The 26,552-nt window shown below is 45.4% G+C and overlaps 1 protein-coding gene across 4 annotated transcripts in view; it reads right to left on the bottom strand.

Moving 5' to 3' along the window:
* Nucleotides 1–7,439: 7,439 nt before the first annotated feature.
* Nucleotides 7,440–26,552, bottom strand: part of STRBP (spermatid perinuclear RNA binding protein) — a 91,905-nt gene continuing 72,792 nt past the window's right edge. For 2 of the 4 annotated variants that reach the window (XM_056860048.1, XM_056860049.1), the window contains exons 12-18: nt 25,630–25,829; nt 20,952–21,110; nt 19,672–19,806; nt 18,485–18,625; nt 15,333–15,456; nt 13,143–13,193; nt 7,440–7,808 (exon numbers count right to left, since the gene is read on the bottom strand). In XM_056860048.1, the coding sequence (XP_056716026.1) occupies nt 7,714–7,808; nt 13,143–13,193; nt 15,333–15,456; nt 18,485–18,625; nt 19,672–19,806; nt 20,952–21,110; nt 25,630–25,829 (905 nt within the window). In that variant the 3' untranslated portion in view covers nt 7,440–7,713. Of the gene's footprint in view, nt 7,809–10,022; nt 10,533–13,142; nt 13,194–15,332; nt 15,457–18,484; nt 18,626–19,671; nt 19,807–20,951; nt 21,111–25,629; nt 25,830–26,552 lie in introns of those variants that run through there. The other 2 variants (XM_056860050.1, XM_056860051.1) reach the window with 1 other exon arrangement.

The following is a 26,552-nucleotide window of genomic DNA, read 5'->3' as shown; positions in this document are numbered from 1 at the left end:
GTATGTCTCTCTTTTTTAATTTATACTGGTTTGTGCTATGCTGAAATTATCTATTGTATCAGCCGATGAAACTTTTTTTGTGTGCAGCGTGTGGAGTATAAGCTGGTTACAATACAAGGCACTGGTTTGTATATAAAGAGATTTGTATTTCTACTTTTATTTTTCTTGTTGACCAGACTAATGCTAGCTAATGCAATCTGAGATGACAAGAAACAAGGAGGCCCTGCAGTGTCCAGGCGTTGAGGGTCTTCCCCCCCTTCCTTAACTGTGTACATGAATTATCTTTATTGTTTAATACCAAAAAAAGACTGTAACTCCATCAATAATAGACGTGTGGACATTGTAGTAGAGTAGTTGCAGTGTGTAGATCTTATGGACTGAGATATAAACTAGTAAAATTGGATTACAACTTCGGCCTCATTTCACTTTTAACTGCAATATTGTTTGATACTTTGCAGCACTTGTGGGGGGATACAACTCATATTTCCCTAACATTGTGAAAACGAATAATAATAACCAAACGTGCAGCATATACGAGGGATATCAGAAGACTGCAGCTGTTTAATTTTGCTGGTCAGCATTTGTTTCTCTCAAAAGATCGGCTGGCTCAGAGGGAGCAAAATGTCCGGTAGAAACTGATCCAACAGAACAAGTGCAATATAACTCTTGTGCAGTCCTCCCTCCTTTCATAAATCGAACTGCTGGTGGATTGTGCCCAGGGTGTGTGCATAAAACACCATCAGCCTCTCTCAGCATGTACAGATACTTGGTCTATACTCTTCCCCCATCCACAAGACTTGCACATTTTTTTCTTAGTCCTTAAAGGTAGATTGGAGATGTGCGGCTTGCTAAATCCAGAAGACAAAGGCAGAGAATAATTCCTTGTATTCACCCTTTCCTAGGCACTTTCCAGCCTGCAAGAGCAGTTTTCATTTCTGATCTCCTTTTATCCAGTCACCACTCTGCAATGAAACCTGGGCTACCTGGAGAGCTTTATAGTATAGAGGGATTCAGATTCTCCCACACAAATAACCAGAACTCTCTAGCCACCTCATGGCCTTAATAAATCTTTATTCAGTGTCATAATTCAAGCGTGGCCAAGCAGACCCACTGTGTACTTGCCCTGACCAATGAGGAACATTTCAAGAGGTCTCTGGTATGAGCAACATATGTGTTGGAATCTAAAGCTTCAGTGGTTGTACACAGCAGTTATGGGAAATATGTCCATACTGATTCACATACTACATTTATCCATATCACACATGCTGACCAGTGCTGTTTACTTGTCTGTCTGGCTAGCCATTAGGGGTGTTTATGTTGACGCCCGGACCGTCATTAGGTCCTGCAGTCAACACTTTCTCAGAAGAACCGTTTTGCAATCATTGCAGCTTCAGGCTGCAAGTAGAATTGAGCCTAGATTGCTGTGTGTGTGTGTAGGGGGGTTCTACATGGTTCCCTTTAATTCTGTACTACACCATTTCCATTTCTGTGCACTCCACACTGACGTTCTCGCCTCAAACGTGTGTTCAGTTTCTTTGCTGCAGTTCCTGCTTTGTTGCTCAGTACTTAGGATTCTTCCCATGGATTTAGCAGGCCTCAGAATAGCTCAGAGGCTAGCTTAGGACATTAGGCGCTGTTCCTTTGGCTACAGGGAAGTAGCCCTTTATGTGGCCTGAGCAGTTTAAGGGTGGTGGTAGTGGTTGCTGAAAACAAACAGCCCTCTTCTGCTGCTGGGGATCTACGTAGGGTGCTACAGAGGTGTGTGTGAGAGAATCCTGCTCAGTCTCTAGAGCCCCAGAGACGGCAGTCTCGGATGCCAAGTTTCTTCCTTTGATGCCCCTCCCAGCTTTATTGTGAGCTGGCTAACTTCTGGGCCTGTTAGTCCTCCAGGGATTATTAGGTGATTCGTTGCTCCAGTGCAATGCAGTTCAAACTGTAGAGTGGGGCATTCAGTTCCTTGGAGGCCATCGGCTGCTCCGTGGACCAGGTGGCACCAGTTCCTTATGATGCGGCGCATGCATTCCAGCTGTTAGTGGGGCACAACCCCAGATAGATAGGAGCAAGAGGAGCTGCTCCATGGACCAGGTGGCCCCAATTCCTTACCATGCTGCACATGCATTCCAGCTGCTAGTAGGGCACAACTCCAGATAGAAAGAAACAAGAGGCACACTTGATCACTTGTTTTCACTGTGTGATATGTTTAACAGGCTGCAGCAGCAACAAAAGGGGGGCACATTAAACTCAATCAAAATGTTGAATCCAAACCGAAAAGATTGAGCTAAAAAACACTAAAATTACAAACATATCGATTTTAATATGGTGCACGGTAAAGTTAAAAACATGGCCTATATCATAGGCGAGTCATTCACAATCAACAAATACATGAAACTCATACACAGTTGATGTGAAGTCGTACAATGACCAAAGTAGGACCAAATGCGTTTCGGCATCAAAAAGGCCTTCCTTTTTGAGGTCAGACGTAGAGTATGTGAGCCAAGTTCTAGTGTACATGGAATACATAATTTTACAAGAAGCTTCATAACACTAGAAGGGCTTTTATGTGTTTCTACCATGCATTATGATATACTGTTAGGATGTGTACTAGACCATAATTCTATGTCTGGTCCTACTCTGGTCATTGTACGACTTCACATCAACTGTGTATGAGTTTTATGTATTTACTGATTGTGAATGACTCGCCTATGGTATAGGCCTTATGTTTTTAACTTTACTGTGCACCATATTAAAATTTTTATATATGTAATTTTAGTGTTTTTTAGCTCAACCTTACAAGCTGCAGCTCCAATGAATTACACACTTGTAGGCTCATTCTTGGCTAGAGCTTTTGATGACCTCCACGGCTGGACATGTCAAAGTTATACACACACACCCCACGGGTGTTCCTCTGCCACTCTCTTAGCCATTTGTTCTGGATTCTTCTTGTTACCCAGCGGTTGCAAATCTTCAAAATCTGTTGTACTGTGGTATCTTTATAAATTTATCTCTGTGTGATGATACTGGAGGTACTGAGAACTTGGTACTTGTCTCCTCACTTTGTGCTTTGACATAACCATTTCCAATGTGACATGATTACAAAAAGGGGGTAAATGTCAAATTCTACAATTTAGTCCTTTCCCAGGGCTGCTCCTTAGCAACCCTTCTGTTTACATCCAAGAAGAGCAGGGTGATTGCCAACTGTTGCCCAGCAGTGTGCCTTTACGTACGCATTGTTTTTGTGTGTATCCTCCACCTAGCATATTTTCTCCTTGACTATTAATAAGGGGAGAAGAAAAGGGTGTGAGCCAGGCACACAGCTCCTGGAAGCAGAGAGCCATCTTTTATTGTAGGAAATGATACACATCGTAGTTTCCCAGACTGGGCTGACTTACAAGCAGTGGCTGATGAGCCAAGGTTATCCTGTGGCTCTTCTACAAGCAAGGGCTGGTTTTTGAACAACTGCTGTAGAGAACAGCTTTCCCAACTAGTCAACAAGTCAATTAAGCATCTTTGGTACGTCCAAAATCCTTCTGCGTGGTCCCTTTAGAGCAGTTTGAATTGTTTCAGACAATGCCAAATATCTTGCCAAACATATTACCATTTTATAATACGGGTACCTGGAAGATGTGGCTGTGAGCTTAGTTTGACCTTAGAAGAGCAAGATGGGAACAGAAGGGCAAGCATTAGAGTTGGTGCTATGTGAGGGAAGGGCTCCCTGACTGCCTGTTAGTTTTATCACTTACTCCTAAATCAGGTTTAGGTAGTGTAGATAAAAACACCACAGTGGGCGGGAAGGACAATGCATGGCAATAAGAAAGGTAGACACAACTGCTTTGGGCCCTAAAAAGAAGAAGCAAAGCAGAAACTGGTGTGTCCTGGCTTGGACTTTGGCCCATTAAAATTTCTTTTAGACTGGTAGGAGAAAGCTCTACAGCCAACCCACCCCCTTAATTGCACTTGAAGCAAAACGTTGCCTGTTTTCTCCAAGTGTCTCCCCATTTGGGAACACCTTTTTAAAAGCAGTGTGGAAGCCATGAGTTACAGCAGTAACATGCTCCATAGCAAGGGCTCAAAGGTGTAGGGGAAGTTAAGAAAAAGTTAATGGTCTTGATGCTGTTAGATTAAGGCTTTCATGCTTGAAAAGTCAGTCTGAATATATAAAAGGCAAGGCAAGAATGAGCAGGAAAAGGTTAGTCCCAGCCTGTGGTGAAGAACATGGGAGGGAATGAAAGAAAGCAAATCAATGTGGCAGCCTTTTCTAACAAGAATGCAAACTACTTTGTGGCTGTTTACAACTGTTCTGGAATATCAGCAATGGAAGTCTCCGTACATTTTCCAGGAAAAGAGCTGTGAGGAAGGACTTGGAAGAGATGGTACCTGGTCCTCACACCACTGGGCATTTTGGTTCTGCATTCTGATGTTCTTCCAAAATTGTCAGAATTTCCATTTGTACTATGTGGAATGAAAATTAAACTGGGCTGAATGTCGTACTGGGAGGAGTTGCCTTTTCTCTGGGCAGCTCAGCTGAGCTACCCAGGCATATCCGTTTCGTATTAGAGGAGGGCAGAACATCCATGGCTGGCTGGAAAGGAATAGGGTGACCTTCCTGGAACTTAAAAATACTGGTCTTTTTGTAAGAGAAATGGCATTCAGTGTGACAGGCGACATTTCTAGAAGTCACAGTGTGAACTAAACATAAAAGTTATCATCCCAAGCAACACTGAAGAAAAGTGTTCTTTAAAAAGAAATCGATCAGTTGCCTTTAAAACAAAACCAGCCGCAGCAGCTGGCCCCTCTGCTTCCACAGCCCTCCTGTGCCATTGTCCATTCTGCTCCCTTCCAATAGTGACTTATTAGTGCAAACTTAAAACTCTCTTCCAACACCACTCTCTCACACAACCATAGGATTTAATTTGCTCTATTTATAAGCTGCTCTCTATGGATTTTTAGCTTTAAATATTCTATTTTTTTTTTAAAGCCCCAAACCATCAGGGCTTCAAATAAGAGACCAGCTTCAATTATTGATTTGGGGGGGGGGGGAAATATTAGCTACCGGTACTTATTTACGATGGTCCATCAGTTTCTTCTCTTTAAGACAGTTTTGCATTGATGTTTCTCACAGCAAGCCCTAATGGGGAACCATCAGGAAGTACAGCATCCCATTTCCCTCAGTGGCAACCAGATACTCTAGTAAGAAATGTAGAAGCAACGCATGCAACCGACAGCATCCTTTCCCAGTAGCTGGCACTCAAGATACACACTAACCGTGTGCATGGAGATTTCACTTAGTCATTAAGGCCAGGTCATTCCTGACCCATGGGGTGACGTCACATCCCGACGTTTACTAGGCAGACTTTACCGGGTGGTTTGCCAGTGCCTTCCCCAGTCATCTTCCCTTTACCCCCAGCAAGCTGGGTACTCATTTTACCGACCTCGGAAGGATGGAAGGCTGAGTCAACCTTGAGCTGGCTACCTGAAACCAACTTCCGTTGGGATCGAACTCAGGTTGTGAGCAGAGCTTGGACTACAGTACTACAGCTTACCACTCTGCGCCACAGGGCTCCTTGGTTGGCCTAGCCTCCATGAATTAATCTAAATATATTTTGAAAACTATCTATGTAAGTAGCCATCACTATGTCTTGTGGTAGTGGAGTTCTGTAAGTTAATGTACTGCATGAAGCAAAACTTATGTTTACCTTGAATCTACTACCCATCAATTTCACAGAACACCTCTAAATTCTGTTTTGTTTCTCTAACCCATCCACCATTTGTGTCTTTTTTTTTTCAAAGCAAAAAGGCCCCAAGTGTTTCCTTGTCAGGAAGGTGCTCCATTTTTCCCATTGGTTAGGATTCCCTTCTTTTGCCCCTTATCCAGTACGGCTTTTTGAGATGAAGTAACCAGAACTGAGCACAATATTCTAGATGTAGTGGTACCTTAGATCTATACAGGGGCTTCCTGACACAGGCCATTTGTTTTCAACCCATCTAATCTTTCTTGGCATGGAATTTTGCCCTTTTCTCCAGGTGGCCTTGTGCCTGTACCCAGAGCAGTTTGTTTGGATGTTCTTCCAAAATTGTTAGACCACAGCACCAAGAATTTCCACTTGAACTATGTAAAATGAAAACTAAACTGTGCTGAATTTCATAAAGGGAAGAGTTGCCTCAAGAGAAGTTTTTGGACAGAAAGGGAGCAGCTGAGATCTTGCAAGCTGAACTCTTCACACACACACACACACACACACACACACACATATATATATATATATATAGAGAGAGAGAGAGAGAGCCATGGAACAGTCCTCACCATGATCCAAGACTGGGGTAACAGGATTAAAAATGAAACAACACAGACATGTTTTCCTTCAGGTTGTTTTCTTGAGCATGAAACTTAAAAATATCATTTGTCTTTCACCAAATAAAATAAGTTTTAAAAAAAAGTTGGCAGTTTGGAAAAGAACGGCCCTTCCTGGGGCTGCAGGACTCCTCCTCCTCAAATATTTACATTCCGTTTTACAGTTCAAAACATAACAGCGGAGGACATATTGAGGTTCAGCAAGATAGCAAAATGATTGAAAAGCAGCAACAGAAATAAGTCTCTAGGCCAAAAACAGAAGTGCTTACCTCTTTCAGACACCCCAACCTCGGCACACAGCCACTGCCTTTCTGCTTATTTTACACACAGAGAAGCCTACAGGCTACGGCCAGAGTGGAAAAGGAAATTGCCATTAACCTGATTAGCAAGGGTTCACCTGCCCCATACAGAAACCTCACCTCCACTGGGAAATAAGGGCACGATCCACTGGGATCTTCTCTCGCACAAGCTCTGTTGGAACAAATGAACAGGAGTCTTGCGAGAATAACAGCTGCACTCTGGGACACCAGTAATTTGAGGGGGGCTTGAACGTCTTATGTGGGGTACACCTTTTTAAAATTTCTGTCCTCACAAAAAACCCTATGAGGTAGGTCTAATAATTCATGTTGTACAGAGAGGGGAGGGCTGGCTGCAAATATACCCCCTTCTTCCCAATCCAAGCTCCACAGTCTCCCTACTGGCATTTGCGGGCTTCACAAGCTGCACCCTGCCCTAAGACGTTCATCGTAGCCATCCCCAAGCATTCCTTTTAAACCTAAAGCAATGTCAAGGGGCCACTGGAAAGGCCATTTGCTTCTGAAATGGCTTGTTTGGTTAGGGCTGATGCTTTCAGAAGAGGCTCTGCAGACACGCCATTGCAGATAAGGCCAAAAGCCAGAAACCTTCCACCACGTTGCTACAGGGGGGGGGGGGGGAAAGGTTAAAAGCTTTCCCACAGCCTCTGTTTCGTTATGTGCTTCCCATTCAAAAAGTAAATCAGAATAGTTAGCAAGCCAAAAGTCGAGTTAAAGCTAGCTAATTCGATTGAGAGCCAGGCCAGTCTTCAAAGTGGAAACATGGTTTAAAACAATCCGTTTCTGTCTTAGTGCAAAGTAGAAACAGCCAAGCGATGCTCTATGTACATCTATTGCTGTGGTTCTGAGAGCAGGGGGCTTGTGAGTATTGCTTTTTGGAGTTCAGGAAAGGAACAATTAAAAAAATATAAATAAACTTTTTTTTTGAAAGAATTCCCAGAGTCCCATTCTGATGTTGAAGGCTCCTCCCACAAACAAGTCACATTAAGCTCTTGCTTTTAGGAAGTAATTTATGAAAAAGCACTTTGCAAACCACATAACCTGCTTGCTCTAGAAGTCAGAGAAGAAATCTTGAGGGCCCAAGTGAATGATAAAAGGAGCGATGTTGAGAGGTTGGCAATAAGGGCTGTCAATGAAAAAGCCACCTACAGCAGAGAGAAGAGCAGAGAAGCAAGAAAAAGCGCAGGTTAATTTTCAAAAGGGGATGACGGTTAAATTTCTCTGCTCTTTCAAGCTGTACGTGGGGTTTTCATTGCAAAACTGGGCACTTTTGGAACCCCCCTTTTAAAAAACTAAATAAAGTAATACTGAATCATCCTCTACTAGCAATCTCCAAAAACCGGTTACCCCTTGTCTGTTTTTATATTTATGCATATAAAACAAGGAACCAACAGCTTATTAAAAGGATTTCAGTAAAGCAGAGAAATATAAAATGTGCAGCAACAGGGCAAGTTTACAACGTGGGGTTAGTAACTCCCGACATGACAAAAATAAATGGAGAGGGGGGAAAAATGACTTCATATCAATCATTGAAAATGACGGCCATCGTGTTGGAAAAGAGTAGAATGCCAGCAGCACCAGTGGCTGGCCAGAAAGAGATTCTCTCTGGTGAGGGAAGCCTTTAGAATGTCACAGAAGGTATTGTGCACGGTTTCAAAACAGCGTAAGAGATTCATGACATTAGCAAAAAAAAAAAAACCTCCCCTCAATTTACAAAATGGCCAATTACCCAGAAAGAATAAGTATTACTGTATCATCAGCCATTCTTTTCCAGCTCCGTGATGGCTTCTTTTCATCCATAGGCCAGCAAGACGGTCAACACTGTGGTCAATACTGTTCTCAATTTGAAGGTGTCCCCCCCAAAAAAAAATCTATCCTGCTCCACCCTCCTTTTTAAAAATTTCTTCTGCGCTAAGGTAAGGGAGAGCAAATAGCATCCTTGATGCTTCCCGTGTTTTATTAAAGCACCACCACCACTGAACTGCAAGCAAGAGCTCCGGCACAGTGTAAACAGTTATGAAAGATAGAAAAAAAATGCACATTCCAAAAAGCACAAATATTTGGGTGCTCGTTTTCTTCTCCCTCGTCTTCACCTCAAACCACAGGTGTGGTTAATTCCAAGGAAAGCTGCATGTTTATATACTCTGACTCTCAAAAAGACAGCTCAATGATTGCTCTTCTATCTTCCCCCACCCCTGTTTTCAAGGCCCACCGTGTCCCTGTTCCAGTCACCTGGAGGAGAGCAGAGTATATAAAGGCATCCACGGCCCAGAATGAAAGTATTATGAATGAACCACAAATGGGTGACCTTTGAAGAGAAAAAGAGAAACAGCAACACTTGTGTGTTTGTGGAGGTGATGCCTTAATAGCAATCCATGCTCCCTCATCTTCACCAGCTTCAAAAACATCCCCCACCCCAGAACAGCATTCCTTTCTCAGCGGAGATGATATACACACTGGGCAAATCTCACACACCAAGAATTGCAAAACCCAGAACAAGACAGATACTGGCCTATGGCTGAAACGTCTTTTAACTTTTTTCACAGCAGCACTGAACAAGACCAGGGACAATTAAAGTAGCAAGTATTCTTGGGGACCGTGTTGCTGCTTTAGATTCTTAAGAGTTGGTCAAGGTTGTGGGGGAGGGGAAATTAAAAAAAAGGAGCACCCTTCGCTTTAGCTCTGAAAATCCAAGGCTGAGTGAGGGAGGCCACAAGAACATGAGTGCATTTGATTATCTGAAGTTGGTTTCTTTCTTGTTTTTAAGTGGGAGAGATTTAAAGACACTTCGGCGTGGAATTTATTTATTTATTTTTAACTAAGGAGCATCCTCAATTTGGTAATGATTTTCATAAAGTGCTGCACTTCTTTTGTTTACTGTGCCGGCAGTTGCCTTGCAAAAACGAAACCATCCTCAGGGAAAGGATTTCTCCAAGGCCCCTTCTGTTCTTGCTCATCACATACTAATGCAACGTCCTCATCCCTACGCAATGGTTTCCGTTCCGGGGTATGGTTCTCCTTTGTGCCAGTGCAAGAATCATAATGATAGAAGGGTCTACAAACTCAGTCCGCTTACAAGACAGGCATGGGCATGCTCTGATTCTAAGAGCACAAGGCATTTCTCATGTGTAAACAAATCCCACATTCCTCAGGATTAGACCCTCCCATGACGGGGGTGGGTGGGTGTTAACGCGACAGAGGACGAGCCCTACAGTAGCCCTCCAATTGAACTAACGCTAAGCTATACTTTTAGAACAATAAGCTAGAACAGAAGTAGTTAATTTTTTGTTGGTTTTATGTTTGGTGCTATTCACATATTAAAAGTCTAATGAGGCAAACTCCAGCCAGTGGCTCTAAATTAGGAAACAGGCAAAATACTCCATTACAACAAAAAGCAGGTTTTATTTTATGATCGGCGTATTATACTCTATACATCCTTCACAAGTTTTAAATTTTTACATAGTTCGAATACTTCATTTAAAACATAAAAGGTTTTTTTTAGCATCTAAGTTTCTTCCCTATAACAGAAGGCTGGTATAAGTTATTTTGAAAAAAATAAAATAATGAGGTAACCATTTTTTTCACAGACCATTGTTTTGTTTTTCTTCAAGTTTTAGAGAGAACTAAATTTGCATTTTGTTAAAATAAAAAAAAAGTAGGAAACGATGTTTCTTTACAAATGGTTTTTCGCTCAAGTATCTGTTCAAAGAAAACCAGGCTTTAAAAAGGCTGTGTGTCTCTGAACTGTACTGTGGCATTCGGTCAGGGCAGGGAAGTAGTTTCTCCCGTTTGTTAAAAGAAAGAATAGTGGGGCATAGGGTAGGTAGGAAGCTTCATTACTGGCAACAGAAGCATTCTCTTGGGCAAACCTACAGAGAGAAGAAACCAAAAGTACTCCAGATAAGTTCTTAACACTCTTTAAAAAAGCAAGATTAAAAAAAAATAACCCAAATCCTTACAGCTTTATAAAGCAATCCCTAAGCAAGTTACTCAGATCTATTCAGATCTATTCAGTGGGGCTTATTCCCAGGAAAGTGTTATTAGGAATGCAGTTAGTTTCCTGATTTATTTGGCAAGGGCTCAGCAGCCAGTGTTCAGAGGTAAGGGTTACCCTCCCAAAGTCACCCCCCCCTCCTCACCAACCAGACAAGAAATGAAGAGGGACAAACCAGGCCTGGCTCATTTAAGGCCTCGGCCCAACTGTCAGGATAGAAGGAAGAAGATAAGGCAGATAAGGGCCAGGCCAGGGTTCAAAGGGACTCCATATGATCAGGCTTGTTAATAGGGGGCAGATACGGCACCAACCCGATGCTGTGAGCAAGGACAAATGCTACAGAAAGCCACATAGCAGAGCGTGACACACCTCTCCAGATAAGGCCTCAAAGCAAGCACTGGAGATGCAGCCCAGAGTGAAATATTCCTGGGCGTTTGTGGCAGAGGAAGGGTAGCAATTTTTTTTTTTTAAGTCTCTCTGTCTGATCTGATTTCAGATTATGTTAACATTCTTGTGGCCTCACTAAAGATGCTTGTTTATTAGGGCGGTAGTTTTTGTTTGGTTTTTAAATCTGCAACAACAAAAGGTTCCTGGTTGATGGTCTCTCAGTCTTTTCGCCTGACATATCCATTTTAGAAATCAGAAAGCAGCAACAGCAGGTGTTCCAAAAGGATCAAGATGATCAGAGTGAAACTTTCCCAACATGCAAACAGCTTCACAGAGGCAGAGAAAGGGGGAGGGAATACCTTACAGCCAGGAGCAGCGCTTCTGTCCCAAGACTTAGCACCACAACCAACCAACCAACCAGACATTTAAGATAAAAACAACCAGTAAGAGATTTTCTTTATGCAGGGAATGAGGGAAGCATTTTGAACAAAGCAGGTGGGAGTCAGTGATGAGCTATGCTAGACAGGGAAGGGGGCAAAGAACAATTTGCGGTTTAGTGACAAGTCATGCCCCACATGGCAAAATACTGCAGCAGTTCACACGCTCATCTGAACGGAGAATGGGGGGGGCACCTTTTCACTCCCTCCTGACCTACTTTTTGAGGGTGTATATGTATGAATTATCAGTTCTCAGAAGCCCCCCCCCCCCAGTATTTATGCATGGGTCATTGATCTGACTGGGTAGAATCAGGCCTCTAGCAGCAACTTATACAGAGGCACAAAAGGCAGTCTCCTCTGACCTGTTGACTCTGCTGTGATGTGATAGAAGTAATTAGGGATCCAGTCATACCCAAAGCAGAGATATGAGGTGGCAGAATTCCTCAGTGGGTGCTAGGTCAAGGGAGTGACGTCAAAGGAAAGGGTTTAATGGCCACTGGGATCTGAAAGGGATGCCATCCTGAGTGCTGTTACCAGAAGGGATGGAAGAATCCCCCAAATAATTGCATTTTTAGCATTTAGCGTCAGCTGCCTTGGGAATCCTTCTGGCTCAAAAAGCAGGGTAGAAACCAAGTAACCAGATAACTGCCTCTGCAGGGCATAGCTGGGGCCTTCTTTTGTGCTCTGGCATGTCACATAGTCTGGGGAGGCCTGCCTCAGGGGATTCCTTCTGGGGAAATGGGTTGGGATACATCACTGACTCCAAACTGCTCAGCCCTCATTGCTACATAAAACTACATTCAAAGAAATCCAAAGGGCCAGTTTTGTTTCCCGCTAAAAAGAGTGAGGTGGATTCTTTTGGTTGGGGGTAACAAATGGGAAGAGAAACCCACATGTCAAGTAGCACATGCTGGAAGGAAGGCAGGTCTTTTGCACTCAAGACCACATGGTGCTGCCTGGTATAGGGAGCAAGCTGGATGTAGTTGGTCATACCAGCCTCCCCCCCCCCACCTCTGTGGGCAGAGTTCACACAATATGCTGGTCAAACAAAGTTTAGAACTGGGAGGATGCCCAGCACTTAAATGTGTGAACTCCCCACCAGAAACAATTCCGTTTGTCTGGCGAAGAACGGAAGGACTCAAGTGGCCATGTGGGTACCACATGTGCCCTGGTGGGTTTATGGTAAACAGCTGGTTCCCAGCAGACTGCAAAAAGGCAAAGGCTCCAAGCAATGCCTGCCAAGAACCAGCCAGCATTCGATCAAGGTAAAGGGGTGGCAAGAGATTCAGATCAATTATATAAGCCCAATTGAGAGTTTTGGCCCTTCGGGGTGCTTTGAATGGAGTACAAGATGGCTGTAAGAAGACAGGAGAATTACTAGGGTGGGAGAGATTCATTCAGTTCTGATATGAAAGGGAGGCAGGCAGTTAGAACAAGCAGGCCCTTCCACAGTCAGGCAAAGCAAGAAGGCAAGAAAGAAGCTCCAACCAGAACGAGAACCACACGGGTTACAGCCTTCAAGAGACAAAACCAAGTGCTACAACTGCCACATTTGAAGGGAGCTGCTGTTTGCCCCCAACCACCTGCACACAACTGTTGGGCTGCCCTAAGAGTTAACAAAGATATCCCTGCGCTTTAGATAAGCAAGATGCTGTACATACCATAAGCTGGTGTGGTGGCAGCAGCACTGTACCCATAGGGTGCCCCGTAGCCTGCAAGAGAAATATATGTAGGGTTGGTTAAGAACATAAGAAAAGCCATGCTGGATCAGACCAAGGCCCAAAAAGTTCAGCAGTCTGTTCACACAGTGGCCAACCAGGTGCCTATAGGAAGCCCACAAACAAGACAACTGCAGCAGCATTATCCTGCCTGTGTTCCACAGAACCTCATATAATAGGCATGCTCCTCTGATACTGGAGAGAATAGGTATGCATCATGACTAGTATATACTTCCTTTTGTCTGCTTTGAATCTATCACCCTTCAGCTTCAGCAGATGACCCCGTGTTGTAGTATTATGAGAGAGGGAGAAGAGCTTCTCCCTGCCACTCTCTCCATACCATGCATAATTTTATAGACCTCTATCATGGCTCCCCTTAACCGCCTTCTTTCCAAGCTAAACAGCCCTAAGCGTTTTAACCACTCCTTATAAGGCAGTTGCTGTAGCTCCCTGATCATTTTAGTTGCTCTTTTCTGCACCTGCTCAAGCTCTGCAATATCTTTTTTAGGTGTGGTGATCAGAACTGTACACAGTATTCCAAGTGTGGTCTCGTCATAGAATTGTACAAGAGCAGTATGATAGCAGCAGTTTTATTCTCTATTCCTTGCCTAATTATGGCCAGCATGGAATTTGCCTTTTTCACCGCAGCTGGGTTTTCACAGTCACTGGGTTAACATCTTCATCGAACTATCCACTACCACCCCAAGATCCCTTTCTTGGTCTGTCGCTGCCAGCATAGATCCCACCAGTGTTGGGATTTTTTGCCCCCTTATACATCACTTTACAGTTGCTTACACTGAATCTCATTTTCCACTTTAATGCCCATTCCTCCAGTTTGAAGAGATCCTTTTGGAGCTCTTCACGGTCTATTTTTGTTTTAACCACTCTAAATAATTTGGAGTCATCTGCAAACTTGGCCACCTCACTGTTAACCCCCAACTCCATGTCACTGATGAACGTGTTGAAAAGCATCAGTCCCAACACAGATCCCTGAGGGACCCCACTGCTCAGTTCCCTCCATTGTGAGACTGACCATTGATTCTTACTCTCTGCTTCCTATTTTTCAGCCAGCTTTCAATCCGTAAGAGGACTTGTCTTCTTATACCATGACTGTGAAGTTTGCTTAGCAGTCTTTGGTAAGGGACTTTGTCAAAAGCCTTTTGGAAATCCAAATCCAAATGCTCACTCCTGTCCACTTGCTTACTGTGGGCAGCAGAAGGGCAAACACTAGGTTCAGCAAACAAACACACATGCAAAACTTGGATTTCTAAAGGGGAAGTGAAAAACAAAAGACAAAAATTTACCTATGGAAGCCCCCTGCCCATAAAAAAAAATACTTAGAATCTTCCAAGCATTCAATTTACTGAAGCTGAATGTGCCAATTCAGTCAGAACACACACTTCCTGCAAACAGGCACACTCTGAAAATGTGCATTAATGGCTGCTGGTCCCTTTTTTGTTGCCACAGAGGCCATTTATGCTTGGTAATTAGCAGCACGTTCCAGGCTGAATTGCCCAGCATATTTTTTTGAATTTTTTAACACTGAACTGTCATTAAGGAAGTGACTGCAGTGACTGCAAAGCCGGCGCATATCTGCTTACCATTACTTAAGAGCCCCTTTAACATGACCTTTGATGTTTGCTCTGCCCCTGCCACGAAGAATCCCCTGAAGGAACCATGCAAAATAACAGTGGCGCATTAGCTATGCACATGCTAATGGCTATGGAGACAGGAACAAAGGAGCAGGTAAGTGGGGTGTGTGTGGAATTTCTCCTTTTGCGTTGGGACCACGAATAGTCATTTTTAAAGTCGCATTTTAAAAAAAAGCTTTGAGCATCAAAATTGATTGCATCCATGGCCACAGAAATGTGGCACAAGACTCAAGGTGGAGTTAAGGCTATATGCCCAAATGTGACTGTTTATAATGAGAGAAGGAGGGCAATGTCACTACTTGGACCCAAAGAGGCTGAAGAACCAGAGGTGAGCACCCACAGTCTCTCCCATCTGCTGCCTGACACCCTGGGAACCAGACCATGGATTTTCCACAGGCAAGGACTGTTCGTAGTTCCCTCCTATGTAGGTTGTGCCCCTGCAATGGTTGTACTCATGGGATAAACCGGGATTGGTCAATACCTGGTGCAAGATAACTAGTAGCAGCTGGTACCCCAACAAAACCACCTCGCGTGAGAGTACCCCTCCCTCTGCCTCGAGCCGCCTGGACCGCCGCCGACATGGCTGTGTTGACGATTCCCTTTGTCTACACAAAGAGAACCAGAGATTAGTACAAGTGCCTGGTGGAAAGCAAACATGCCACAGGATGTGCCCCAAAATACCCACTCTGTCGTGCAGGGGGCTAGTACTCAAAATTTGATGCTGGCTCCTAAGATATTTTTTTTCTGGTTCCACACATTAGCAACAAAGTTCTGCCCTCCTCAGGACGACGGGGCTTTCCCCACTAAAGCTATTTCACACAAGCACATCAGGTGTTTGGCACTTGGCTCCCCTGGTTGCTGTGAAAAAGCGTGGGTTGTGTTGAAAGACCCTGGTTCAGAACCTCAGCTCTGGGGCCAAGCTTGTTTGTTGCAGGCCTTCGTCTCTCCTCCTACCTGGTCTCCCTTATTTTGTAACCTGCTTTGAACACATCCACAGAGAGCAGCAGGAAAGAAATTGAAACTGTTTGCTCTCTCACCATCCTGTCTCTCTCCAGTATGATCTAGAAACTGAGCCCACAGTGGGGCTATGCAGACAGGAACAGTCGGAAAGACGCTTTTGGAGCAAGAAAAACAACAACCAGATTATCAGCGCATTCCTGAAAGGAATCCCTGCGCCGGGTTTAGGAGGCAAACTAGCGGCACCGCCTCCTAAAGAGGTTTCGGCACTGCCAATACCTCTGCCTGGCGCCAAAAACCCGTGCAACCCTCATAGGGTTGCATGGGAGAAATGCCAGCTAAAAGCTGGTGTATCTTGACAAAAATAAAAAGGCGTTCCCGAGCCAAAAGTGCTCAGGAGGCCGACTAATGTCGGCCCCGCCCTGCAACCGGCACCGGAACGCCCTGGAAACACCTCCCAGGGCGCCGGAACGCCCTGGAAACACCTCCCAGGGCGCCGGAACGCCTCCTGGCTCACTGCTGCAGCCTGTGCCAGCATCCGGAGGCTGGCAGGAGGCTGCGGCGGCATCCAGGCCCAGCGCTGCCGCAGTGGCAGCCAGGGACTGGTGCCCGAGCCTCCACGCCAGCGCTGGGGCCACTCACGCTGGCGTGCGCCTTCCGGGTGCCGACGGTGTGGGTCCCTGCGCCGGCAGAGGCCGGCGGAGGCCTCCTAAGGGCTTTCGCCCCAAATTTCAGGAATGGGCTGTGAGTAGTTTAAACCAATACAAGGTTCTCCCTTAGCATTAGACATAGGATGGGGTTCTTGTTAGTCTCCTGAAGACCCCTTTTGGTTTCCCCTCCTCTTCCAGAGAAATGTTTTGTACCCATTGCTATTAGGAAACACTGAGAACCTTCAAGGTTAATTGCTCTTAACCTCAGACTGTGCAGGAGTCTTGTAGAAGAGGCTGTATCCTCTACATCCCTCCAGAGTTATCTTATTTGTTAATTACCTTTTGGCTCCATCTGCTCTACTCATCCTCAACAAAAATTCTGCTCAATTCCTGTGCCTGATTTTAGAAGGCAGAGGGGGTTGCATACGCTGGTAATTAGGGTTGCAAACCTCCAGGTGGGGTCTGGGGATCTCCCAGAATTACATCTGATCTCCAGACCTCAGGCATCAGTCTCCCTGAAAGGGCTGCTTTGGAGGGTGAACTGTATGGTATGTGGCGAACCACAGTGGCATAGGGATTAAGAGCAAGTTATTCTACTCTGGGCTATATTAGCCTCCCATACAGAGTTCCCTTCAACAGTGGCAGCCCCTGCTCCAAGCCCCAGGGCCCACAACGCGGGAACCCTGTTTTTCCATCTGCTTCCAGAAAAAGGCTCCCCTCTCTGAAGAGATGGCAGGCTGCTGCTGCTGTTGCTAACAGGATGTTGGAATCAGTGCAACAGCAGGAGCTGACGCCATGTTGGCAGTGCCAAGGAGCTGCTTTGCCAAGCATGTGTTACTTCTCCTTTGCCCTTTCCCTCCCTCTTAGCATGTTTTTGCACTTAGGTGGGTGCAACAGGGTTTGAAGGAAAGAGGGGCCCAAAGGAACCCTAATTCTACTTAATCTGCCTGTTGAAGATCAAAGTGCTAATTGCCAGGCCTCACTCCCAAGTGTGGTTCCCCAGAAGAGACTCTGAAGCTTTTGTTCTGTTCCAATGTTAATCTGAGAGAACTCAGAGAAGGGTGCTGCCTCTCTGTAATGACTCCGAACGTTCAAAACAGGATTACAAATTTATATCCCCTCATTCCACTACATCAGACAGTACTGCACAATCCAAAGCTGAATATTGAACAGCTCACAAGGTGTGTAGGAGTAACAACGCAGCTGCAGAACTAGAAACTGATGGCAACTCTAGCAAAGCAGCACAATTTAAAAGGACAAAAATGTAGCTGGACTTGGTTAAACTCAATATACAATGGAGCAGAACTTTGTTGGATACCAGAGTCCGCAAAGCTAGAACAAGATGCTTCACAGCTACAGATAGAGGCCTTAGCCAGCATGACACCCAGCAAGCACTAAATGTGACCTAGTTCTCAAGACATTCCAGGCTTTGGTTTGATACATAGACAGACGAGCTCCTTTCCATGTCAAGTCAAATGCACTCATGGCCAAGAATACCAGACCAGGACAACTCTAACTTGGATTGACCTGACTTCCTCAGCCTGGCCTCTTGCTCTTCTTCACTGAATCCTTAACTTTACAAGCTGACTCTTCAGACCTCAGCCTCAGCCACCATCCAACTATCTCGTGCGTGTGCTGTCAAGTTGCAGCCAATTTATGATGGCCCCAGAGGGTTTTCAAGGCAAGTGACTGAGGAGGATGGCATAGCGAACCATCTCTGCTCAAAGTCTTCATTGGTGGTCTCCCATCCAAATACCAACCCTGCTTAGCTTCCAAGATCTGATGAGGGCAACCTATACTATACCATTTCACATATCTCATGGCACTCACCAAATCCCCAAACAGCAATGGACTGAACTACAAACTCCAAGCTGTCATTCTAAGTATATCGTTATTCAGGGTCTAAACATCTGCAGGACCAGCTTCTGACATCGCTCTCCCCTGTGGTCTCTTGGCTTGGGTATTGCTGCTTCATTGGCCAAGCAAGAAGCTCTCCCAAGTGGCAACCCATCTCAATGAGCCTCACCTGGGGGAGAATCTTCTTCTTCTTGTTGGCAGCTGCATTGGGGCCAGAGAAGAGTTTTTCAAGAGCGGCCAATGCAGCACTGGCCTTGGCCACCTTCTTGTTAGGACCAGCGCCTCGGAACTTCTGCCCATCTACTTCAACCTGGAAATGAGATGATGAACACATGAAGCTGCCTTATACTGAATCAGACCTTGGTCCATCAAAGTCAGTATTGTCTACTCAGACTGGCAGCGACTCTCCAGGGTCTCAGGCAGTGGTCTTTCACATCACCTACCTGTCTAGTCCCTTTAACTGGAGATGCAGGGGATTGAACCTAGGACCTTCTGCATGCTAAGCAGATGCTCTAGCACTGAGTCACGGCCCCTCAATGGTGGTGATGGATTTATACCCAATGCATATCTCCTGTCAGGAGCCATCCAGAGCATTTCAGAACCCATTCCAAGAAGGGACAGGAACACATTCATGGTCTAACCCATGGGCAAGCCTGAACAAGTGTATTCTTCAACACAAAAATATTTTTAATTTATGTATTTATTATATTTTTATCCCGCCCTTCCTGACTAAAGCCAGGCCCAGGGCAGCTAACAATGTGGAATTACCATTAAAATAATAAGTATCATATAAATAATTTTAAAAATTAAATTATTAATAAACAGTAATGGCACCCTGATCATGGCTATCAGATGATATTGTCGTTTCCAGGTTTGGAGAAACCTTGCGTACCCAGTGTGGGAAGCCACAGGTGTTAAAGGGAGGGCATAAAACAGGGTTAGGAAAAAACATGTCAGGAAAAGGGAAAAGAGAGAAGGGAAGTGGGGAGGAGGGGAAGGGAAGGGATACACATAACCACAGATTTTCATAAGCTTTGACCTCTCATCATCTATTGATAGCTCGAACAATCCTTCCATCCCACTATTACTTCCCTTCTACTGGCCTGTTACAAGGAACCAAAGCCAGATCTGTCACTAAGCATACACTGAACACGCGCAGCAGCCATTCCAGATCACTCTCAAGGCAATTTGCGTGATAACAAGTTTAAAAGAGAGACATCTGCATTCACGCTTTAAAGTATACATGTGTACAAATGGGTACACTCGAATATGCAATGTGTGAAGAAGCCCATTTCTCCTCGTTGCGCACAGCCCCTTGTGCACTGCCAAGATGATATGCTTCCCTCCCTCCCTCACCTCCATCACAAAACGCTTGTCGTGGCTGCCGCCCGTCTCGGAAATGAGCTCGTACTTGAGGCCTCTCCGTTTCTCATTCAGCTCCATCACTGGGTTCTTGCCGCTCGCTGTAAGGATGGGACCCTGAGTTCTTACCTAGGAAAGACAAGATACCCTTTAGAGGATGGCACGCACAGATGCAAGAGCAGTAGATATCGTAGAAGCAAAGAAAAGGGGGAAGCAAAGAAAATGGGGCAGGCTCTGTGTCCAGCAGCGGCTTGATCCACATCATGGCTGTGCAAACACTCGCTTGCAACACAATTGTAAGTGCACATTTCTAGTATGCAGAGGCCCTCCAATTTATGGAACGTGGAAGGGAAACAAAACCCTATTTAGAGCCACATTCCAGACTGGCAGCCCTAACAAACTGCTTGCTGTCCTTTCTGACTGTTCCCTCACCTTCCATTCTGCCTGAAACAGAAGACAGGATCTGAAAAATTTAACTCCTGCCTCCCTGAACATAGGATGATAAGACCCGCTGATGATGTCCTCGAGCCTCAGTTGGAGAATACCTGGCTCAAAAGGCCAGCTCCTGCAGGAGCAGTTGCAATCCAAAGTGTCTAGTTACCCCAGACACCTGCTCCAATCCAGAACAAGGGGATCAGCTTACTCATTCCTTGCTCCTGACTACAGCCCCCTGACTCACACAATCCCACGCTATGACAGATTTTGGTCTAACTACACAGAAAAAGAGCAAGGCTGATCAGAGGAACCATGGAGACGCCCCGGAACAGCTACACAGCCCTGCAAGCACCGGGCCATTACTGTGCAAGCACCGGGTTATTCCTGACCCATGGGGTGACATCACATCCCAACCTTTTCTATGCAGACTATGTTTACGGGGTGGTTTGCCAGTGCCTTCCCCAGTCATCTACACTTTAGCCCGAGCAAGCTGGGTACTCATTTTACTGACCTCGGAAGGATGGAAGGCTGAGTTAACCTTGAGCCGGCTACCTGAATCCGACTTCCATCGGGATCGAACTCAGGTTGTGAGCAGAGCTTTTGAGTGCAGTACTGCAGTCTTACCACTCTGCGCCATGGGGCTCATTGCAGAGAGAACCTAGCTATCCCAAAAAGCTCAATTTTCATTTTTTAAAACCAATTAGATCTCATGAAGAAAAACCAGGGAACAATAGTGCAAATTTCTCAAGGACAATCAAGATAGTAGGAGACCTAGAAAGGATTTCCTATGGTTGGCTGTATGTGTGTGTGTGGGGGGGGGGGGGAGATGCAGCACCAACCTCCAAGGTAGCAGAGGTGTCGATTGTAGAATTTCCAGTATTATTGCTTGAGTTTGAAAACATTGTCTCATTTTTGCCTTCCGTATCCGACTTCTCATCAGAGCTTGTACATTCCATGTCTACATCAAAACCAGTGGGGTAGCCCATCGCTTGCAAAACCTGCAGTAAAGAGGGGGAAAAATCATACGGGGTAGGTCACTGAGACATTTGGTTCTTAGATTTCAGAACTTGATCTGTTGCGGGAAGAATCAACCTCTGCTACTGAAACATGGGACCACTACGACCCTCTGTGCCAAACATCTCCCTTCTTCTGCTGCAATTGTCAAAGTTGCCTGTGCATCACAAGTAGAAAAGGAACATTCTGTCCTGAGCCAAATCCCGTCTGCATAAATTATGCTACTCTGCATAATAACGCCTATTACTTTACATAATTTATTCTTTTTAAAAAAAACTATTTGACCTCACTTATTCTGGTCTTGCTTGTCATAAGGAGGGAACGAGAAGTCACGCAAGGCACTGAAGCCGTATCCCAAACAACCCTGGAACTCTGCCACCCTTTCTTGTTTCCAAGGTTTTGGCAGCTGTAGCAACGCACTTCCAAGTGCATCTTCACAGCCACGAGGGCTAGAAACTTGCCAAGTTTTTAAATGGACAGAAGAAGAAGAGTTGGTTTTTACATGCTGACTTTCTCTCCCACTTAAGGGAGAATCAAACTGGCTTACAATGACCTTCCCTTCCCCTCCCCACAACAGGCACCCTTTGAGGTAGGTGGGGCTGAGAGAGCTCTAAGAGAGCTGTGACTAGCCCAAGGTCACCCAGCTGGCTTCATGTGAAGGAGTGGGGAATCAAACGTAGTTCACCAGATTAGCGTCTGCCGCTCATGTGGAGGATTGGGGAATCAAACCTGGTTCTCCAGATCAGAGTCCACCGCTCCAAACCACCACTCTTAACCACTACATCACGCTAAGTTTAGATACTCGGGAGACTGAACCCTGCCCCTTTTCTGTGCTCCTACAGAATTCTAGCACACAAACAGCCCTCATCACATGTTTCAACAACACAGGAGTTGTGGGACTTTCTTCCTCAGGAGATGCTCTTCTGAAAGATGCCTGGGCTTAGGCAACGATAGGATGCTTTTGTGAGCCTCACTTTCTCACACTGCAGTTGATTTCAGTATTTGTTCCCTTCTTTACCCTATTTCTAAATTGTTCATTCTACACAGGAAACCATCTTTCCCATTGTTACTTGCCCTGAGAATATATGATAACCTCATCTACTGCTTTGGAAATGAATTTCCCCAATACCCCAAAACTCAGATACTAGATTCTGCCAGTGAGGTACTCTACCCTCCTCCCCAGTCCATGGCTCAATACAACATGGATGGGAGAACAGCCAGTGCTTTGCAAGACAAAATATTAAAATGTTTTTGGGGAAAACGGGGAGGAAGAGAAGAGAACCAATTTTAACAACTGGGTGGGAGGAACGCTGTCCTGAGAGAGGAAGAAAGCTGCTATCAGATATTTTAGGGGTACTTTCATGTTCAAAGGAAGCGAGACCAGAAAGGAAAATTCCTCTCAGCTCCAAAACCAACAAGAAGGAGCCAAGTGTTGCCGAATGAACTTTCTGAAAATGAGAATCTCTTTCAACATCAGATGAAATAAGCCCGAGATAAAAACGACAGATGGAACAGATATGGAGCTCCTCGCCTTTGCAGCTCTGCCAGCTCAGAGAAGAGAATTTCCTTCTTCTTGTTAAAACTGGATGATGATGATGAAGAAGAAGAGCTGTTTTTTATATGTCGACTTTCTCTACCACTTAAGGGAGACTCAAACTGGCTTACAATCACCTTCCCTTCCCCTCCCCACAACAGACACCCTGTGAGGTAGGTGGGGCTGAGAGAGCTCTAAGAGAGCTGTGACTAGCCCAAGGTCACCCAGCTGGCTTTGTGTGTAGGAGTGGGGAAACACTTCCAGTTCACCAGATTAGCGTCTGCCGCTTATGAGGAGGAGCGGGGAATCAAACCCGGTTCTCCAGATCTGAGTCCACCGCTCCAAAACACAGCTCTTAACCACTACACCATGCTGGCTCGTGGTGCAGGTAGGCTGCAGCCCATCTTAACACTGGCAGACCCTGGAGCAGAGCCTATTCTGCCTCTCTGGTACCTGGAAATGTATGCCTGTTTCCCAATGTGTGTGTCTGTTTCCTAATACTGCAACCAACACTTGCAACAGAAATGAATGGCTCCAGACAGCCAACTTGCATTGTCATCACCATCATTGCCTCCAGAGACATTTTAAAAAGCTACTGCTATTTGCCTCCGACCTCAGCTCAATCCCGACGGAAGTCGGTTTCAGGTAGCCGGCTCAAGTTGACTCAGCCTTTCATCCGTCCGAGGTCGGTAAAAGGAGTATCCAGCTTACTGGGGTAAGGATAGATCAGTGGTTCTCAAAGTGGGCAGTACCACCCCCTGGGGGGCGGTGGGATTACCTAGGGCGGCACTAAGAGACAAGGGTGCAGCAGAGTGGGCGCTAGAGGTGGGCCCCTTCAGCTGTGTCGTTCCGTAATTTACAATAGATCAGGCTATGGCACCATGCTGGCAAATTTGGTGGAAACAATCAGAGTTTTTTTCCAGACTGAAGAGCTGGTACCACTGGATCAATTTCATCGGTTTTACTGAATAAATTTCAACTAAAAGTTTTAATTTGATTTTGAATAGATGTGCAACTAATTGTTACTGTTCTGAAGTGTTATTGTTATCATCTCCTTTAATGTGTCATGCAAATCCCTATTTTGAATAATGCTTTTTATAGGATAGGGTAGGGGGTGCTGGAGTTGAGTTTGTGGAACCAAGGGGGCGGTGGCCCGAAAAGTTTGGGAACAACTAGTGTAGATGATTGGGGAAGGCACTGGCAAACCACCCCATAAACATAGTCTGCCTAGTAAATGTCAGGATGTGACGTCACCCCATGGGTCAGGAATGACCCGGTGCTTGCACAGGTGACTACCTTTAACTTTTACCTAAGGACTCTAACCTGACATTGGTCATCGTTCCCATTTCACAGATGGTGAAACTGAAACACACATGTGTACCATTTGCATATCCCACTTTTGTGGGTTTCCTTGATCATAGCAAAGAATCTATTTCAGAATTGGGACTTCAACCCAGAAATGCTACAACCATCTTCTGCTAGGATGTACACTGTGTAATACAGATTCAAGTTGAACAACCCTAAAATTTGGTTGAGGGAATAGTGGTTGTTTGTGTGTTGTTTTTATTTTGTTTTGTTTGGTCGAAGTTGGAACCCGGAATATGTTTAGGAGGTAGATAATAGCTAAACAGAACCTTTAGATGCCAGTTGCTGGGTGACAGTGGTAGGGGAGGGCTGCTGCCTTCACGCTGTGCTCAGGAGGTTCCCAAAGGCCAGTAAGGAACACGATGCTGCATTAGATGGACCTTTGGTTTGAACCAGCAGGACTTTCCCTATGTTCTTCATTTCCCCAAAAGTCACCAACCCAGAGTCACTGAGCCAATGCAAAACTAACACCCACTGATGTTAAAGGCTGAGCTCTGTTTTTCTGTTCCCAATGGTGACCTCAATTCCTGTGCCATTTCATTTTCTACTGAGGAAAGGGAGTTCACGTACTGTCTCTCCCCCCACCCCACGACTCACTCTCTCTGCCAGACCCAGCAGCACCTCCAGCTTTGTGCCACAACTTTTGCACAAGCGGGCTGCAGCAGCAATAGTTTGGTTCCTGTTCTTGAGGCCACTAATAATTGTGCCCCAAGAGATTCCTCTTCTGAGAAGGTGCCCTTTAAGGGCTCAGGGCTGGCTGTCAGGGAACGGACCACCAACACTTAAGGAGGGTGGAGCCTGGGAAGGGTGGGAGAATAGAAAGCCCCAAAGAATACTAGAGGGGGGTGAACACATGAACACATGAAGCTACCTTATACCAAATCAGACCCTTGGTCCATCAAAGTCAGTATTGTCTACTCAGACTGGCAGCAGCTCTCCAGGGTCTCAGGCTGAGGTCTTTCACATCACCTACTTGCCTAGTCCTTTTAACTGGAGATGCCGGGGTTTGAACCTGGGACCTTCTGCATGCCAAGCAGATGCTCTACCGCTGAGCCACGGTGGAGTGGGATGGGGAAAAGGAGTAAGATGAGGTCAAGGTGGAAGAATAAGAACCAGGTACCAGTCTTGGTCTGATATACTTCCTGACACCTGGTGAGTCTTTGCCCCTAAGCTATTTGGGGCAAGGCAGATGGAAACACCAGCCCTAATAGCATATTTGAGGGCCCAGGTGTAACTGTATAAAGATGAAATAAAGGACACGGTGCTGATTTTATTGACTGCCTGGTTATTACGATGGAGAAGAAGAGTTGGATTTTATATGCCGGTTTTCACTACCTTTTAAGGACAATCAAACCGGCTTACAATCTCCTTCCCTTCATAGGTGAGGCTGACAGAGCTTGAAGAGAACTGTGACAAGTCCAAGGTTACCCAGCTGGCTTCATGTGGAGGATGGGGAAACCTACCCGGTTCTCCAGATTAAGAGTCCGCCGCTCCTAACCACTATACCCACCAAAATGCAATGGTCCTATTTAGGAGCAAATAACTTGAGTTACTAGTATTTCTCCTTTGTATTTCTGAGCGCTGCAGCTCTACCATAATCTTACCTTCACCGCAACATGAAGCTTGGCTGTTTTCTTGGAAGGGCCTGAAGCTTCATACGTCGTACCATCCACATCCACAGACATTGTGAAGACCGGGGCATGGACAGGGCCCGACTGGGACAGTAGCTTGTACTGCAAGCCGGGCCGTATCTGATTCAGGCGCATCAAAGCGTTCATGAGATCTATTGCTTTGCTGTCGAGGACTGTCATGGGGGAAATCAGAGAAAATGAGAACGGAGGTGGAGCAAGGCTGGGCACCACTGAATGAAGAACGGCAGAAAGGTTTGGCAGTTCTATTTTTCAGAGCTTTCTGCACCGAACAAAAGCTAAGCTTCATAATTTACTCCAAGAAACCTTAACACGTGTACCATGCCGTCACAATGTACGTGACACTCCACAAAGAAACACAAGCAAAAAAAGCAGGCGGTGTCTGCTCCAAGTAACTTCCAATCTAAATTATGACAGTAGTGAAAGGCAAGGAGAGGAAACAGCTCATATAAAGGAATAGGCTTACTCAAGCATCTCCAAAAACAGACTACCTACTGAAATTATGCAGACTGCCTATGGAAAGGTTACCAATCATTTGCATTAACTTAACTCAGTACTGGGCTGAAAACATTTCCCTGGGCCCCACTTCTGTGCCTTTAATAGCAGCCTGACACACAGGAAGTAGGTTGCTGCAGGTTTCTATCCCCCCCCCAAAAAAAACAAAGTGTTAGGAAAAGCTTCACCTGCCATATTGCTGTGTGCCAGGAGCGAGGCCAAGAAAAAAAATCTGGAAATCCCTTCCACGTACAAAGAGGGAGCTTCTTCAGTGGTCCCCACCCATTGTAGCTGGGCTTTGCCAACCCGAATGTAGTCCCACCCCTGAGTGATGACATGATAATGGTGATAAGGGAGGGGACAATGGAAAGACAGGCTTTGGT

This window comes from Euleptes europaea, chromosome 14 (assembly GCF_029931775.1).
Source record: "Euleptes europaea isolate rEulEur1 chromosome 14, rEulEur1.hap1, whole genome shotgun sequence".
Lineage (NCBI taxonomy): Eukaryota > Metazoa > Chordata > Lepidosauria > Squamata > Sphaerodactylidae > Euleptes > Euleptes europaea.
Note: the sequence above shows the minus strand (reverse complement) of the source record. Positions and strands in the feature narration are given on the sequence as shown.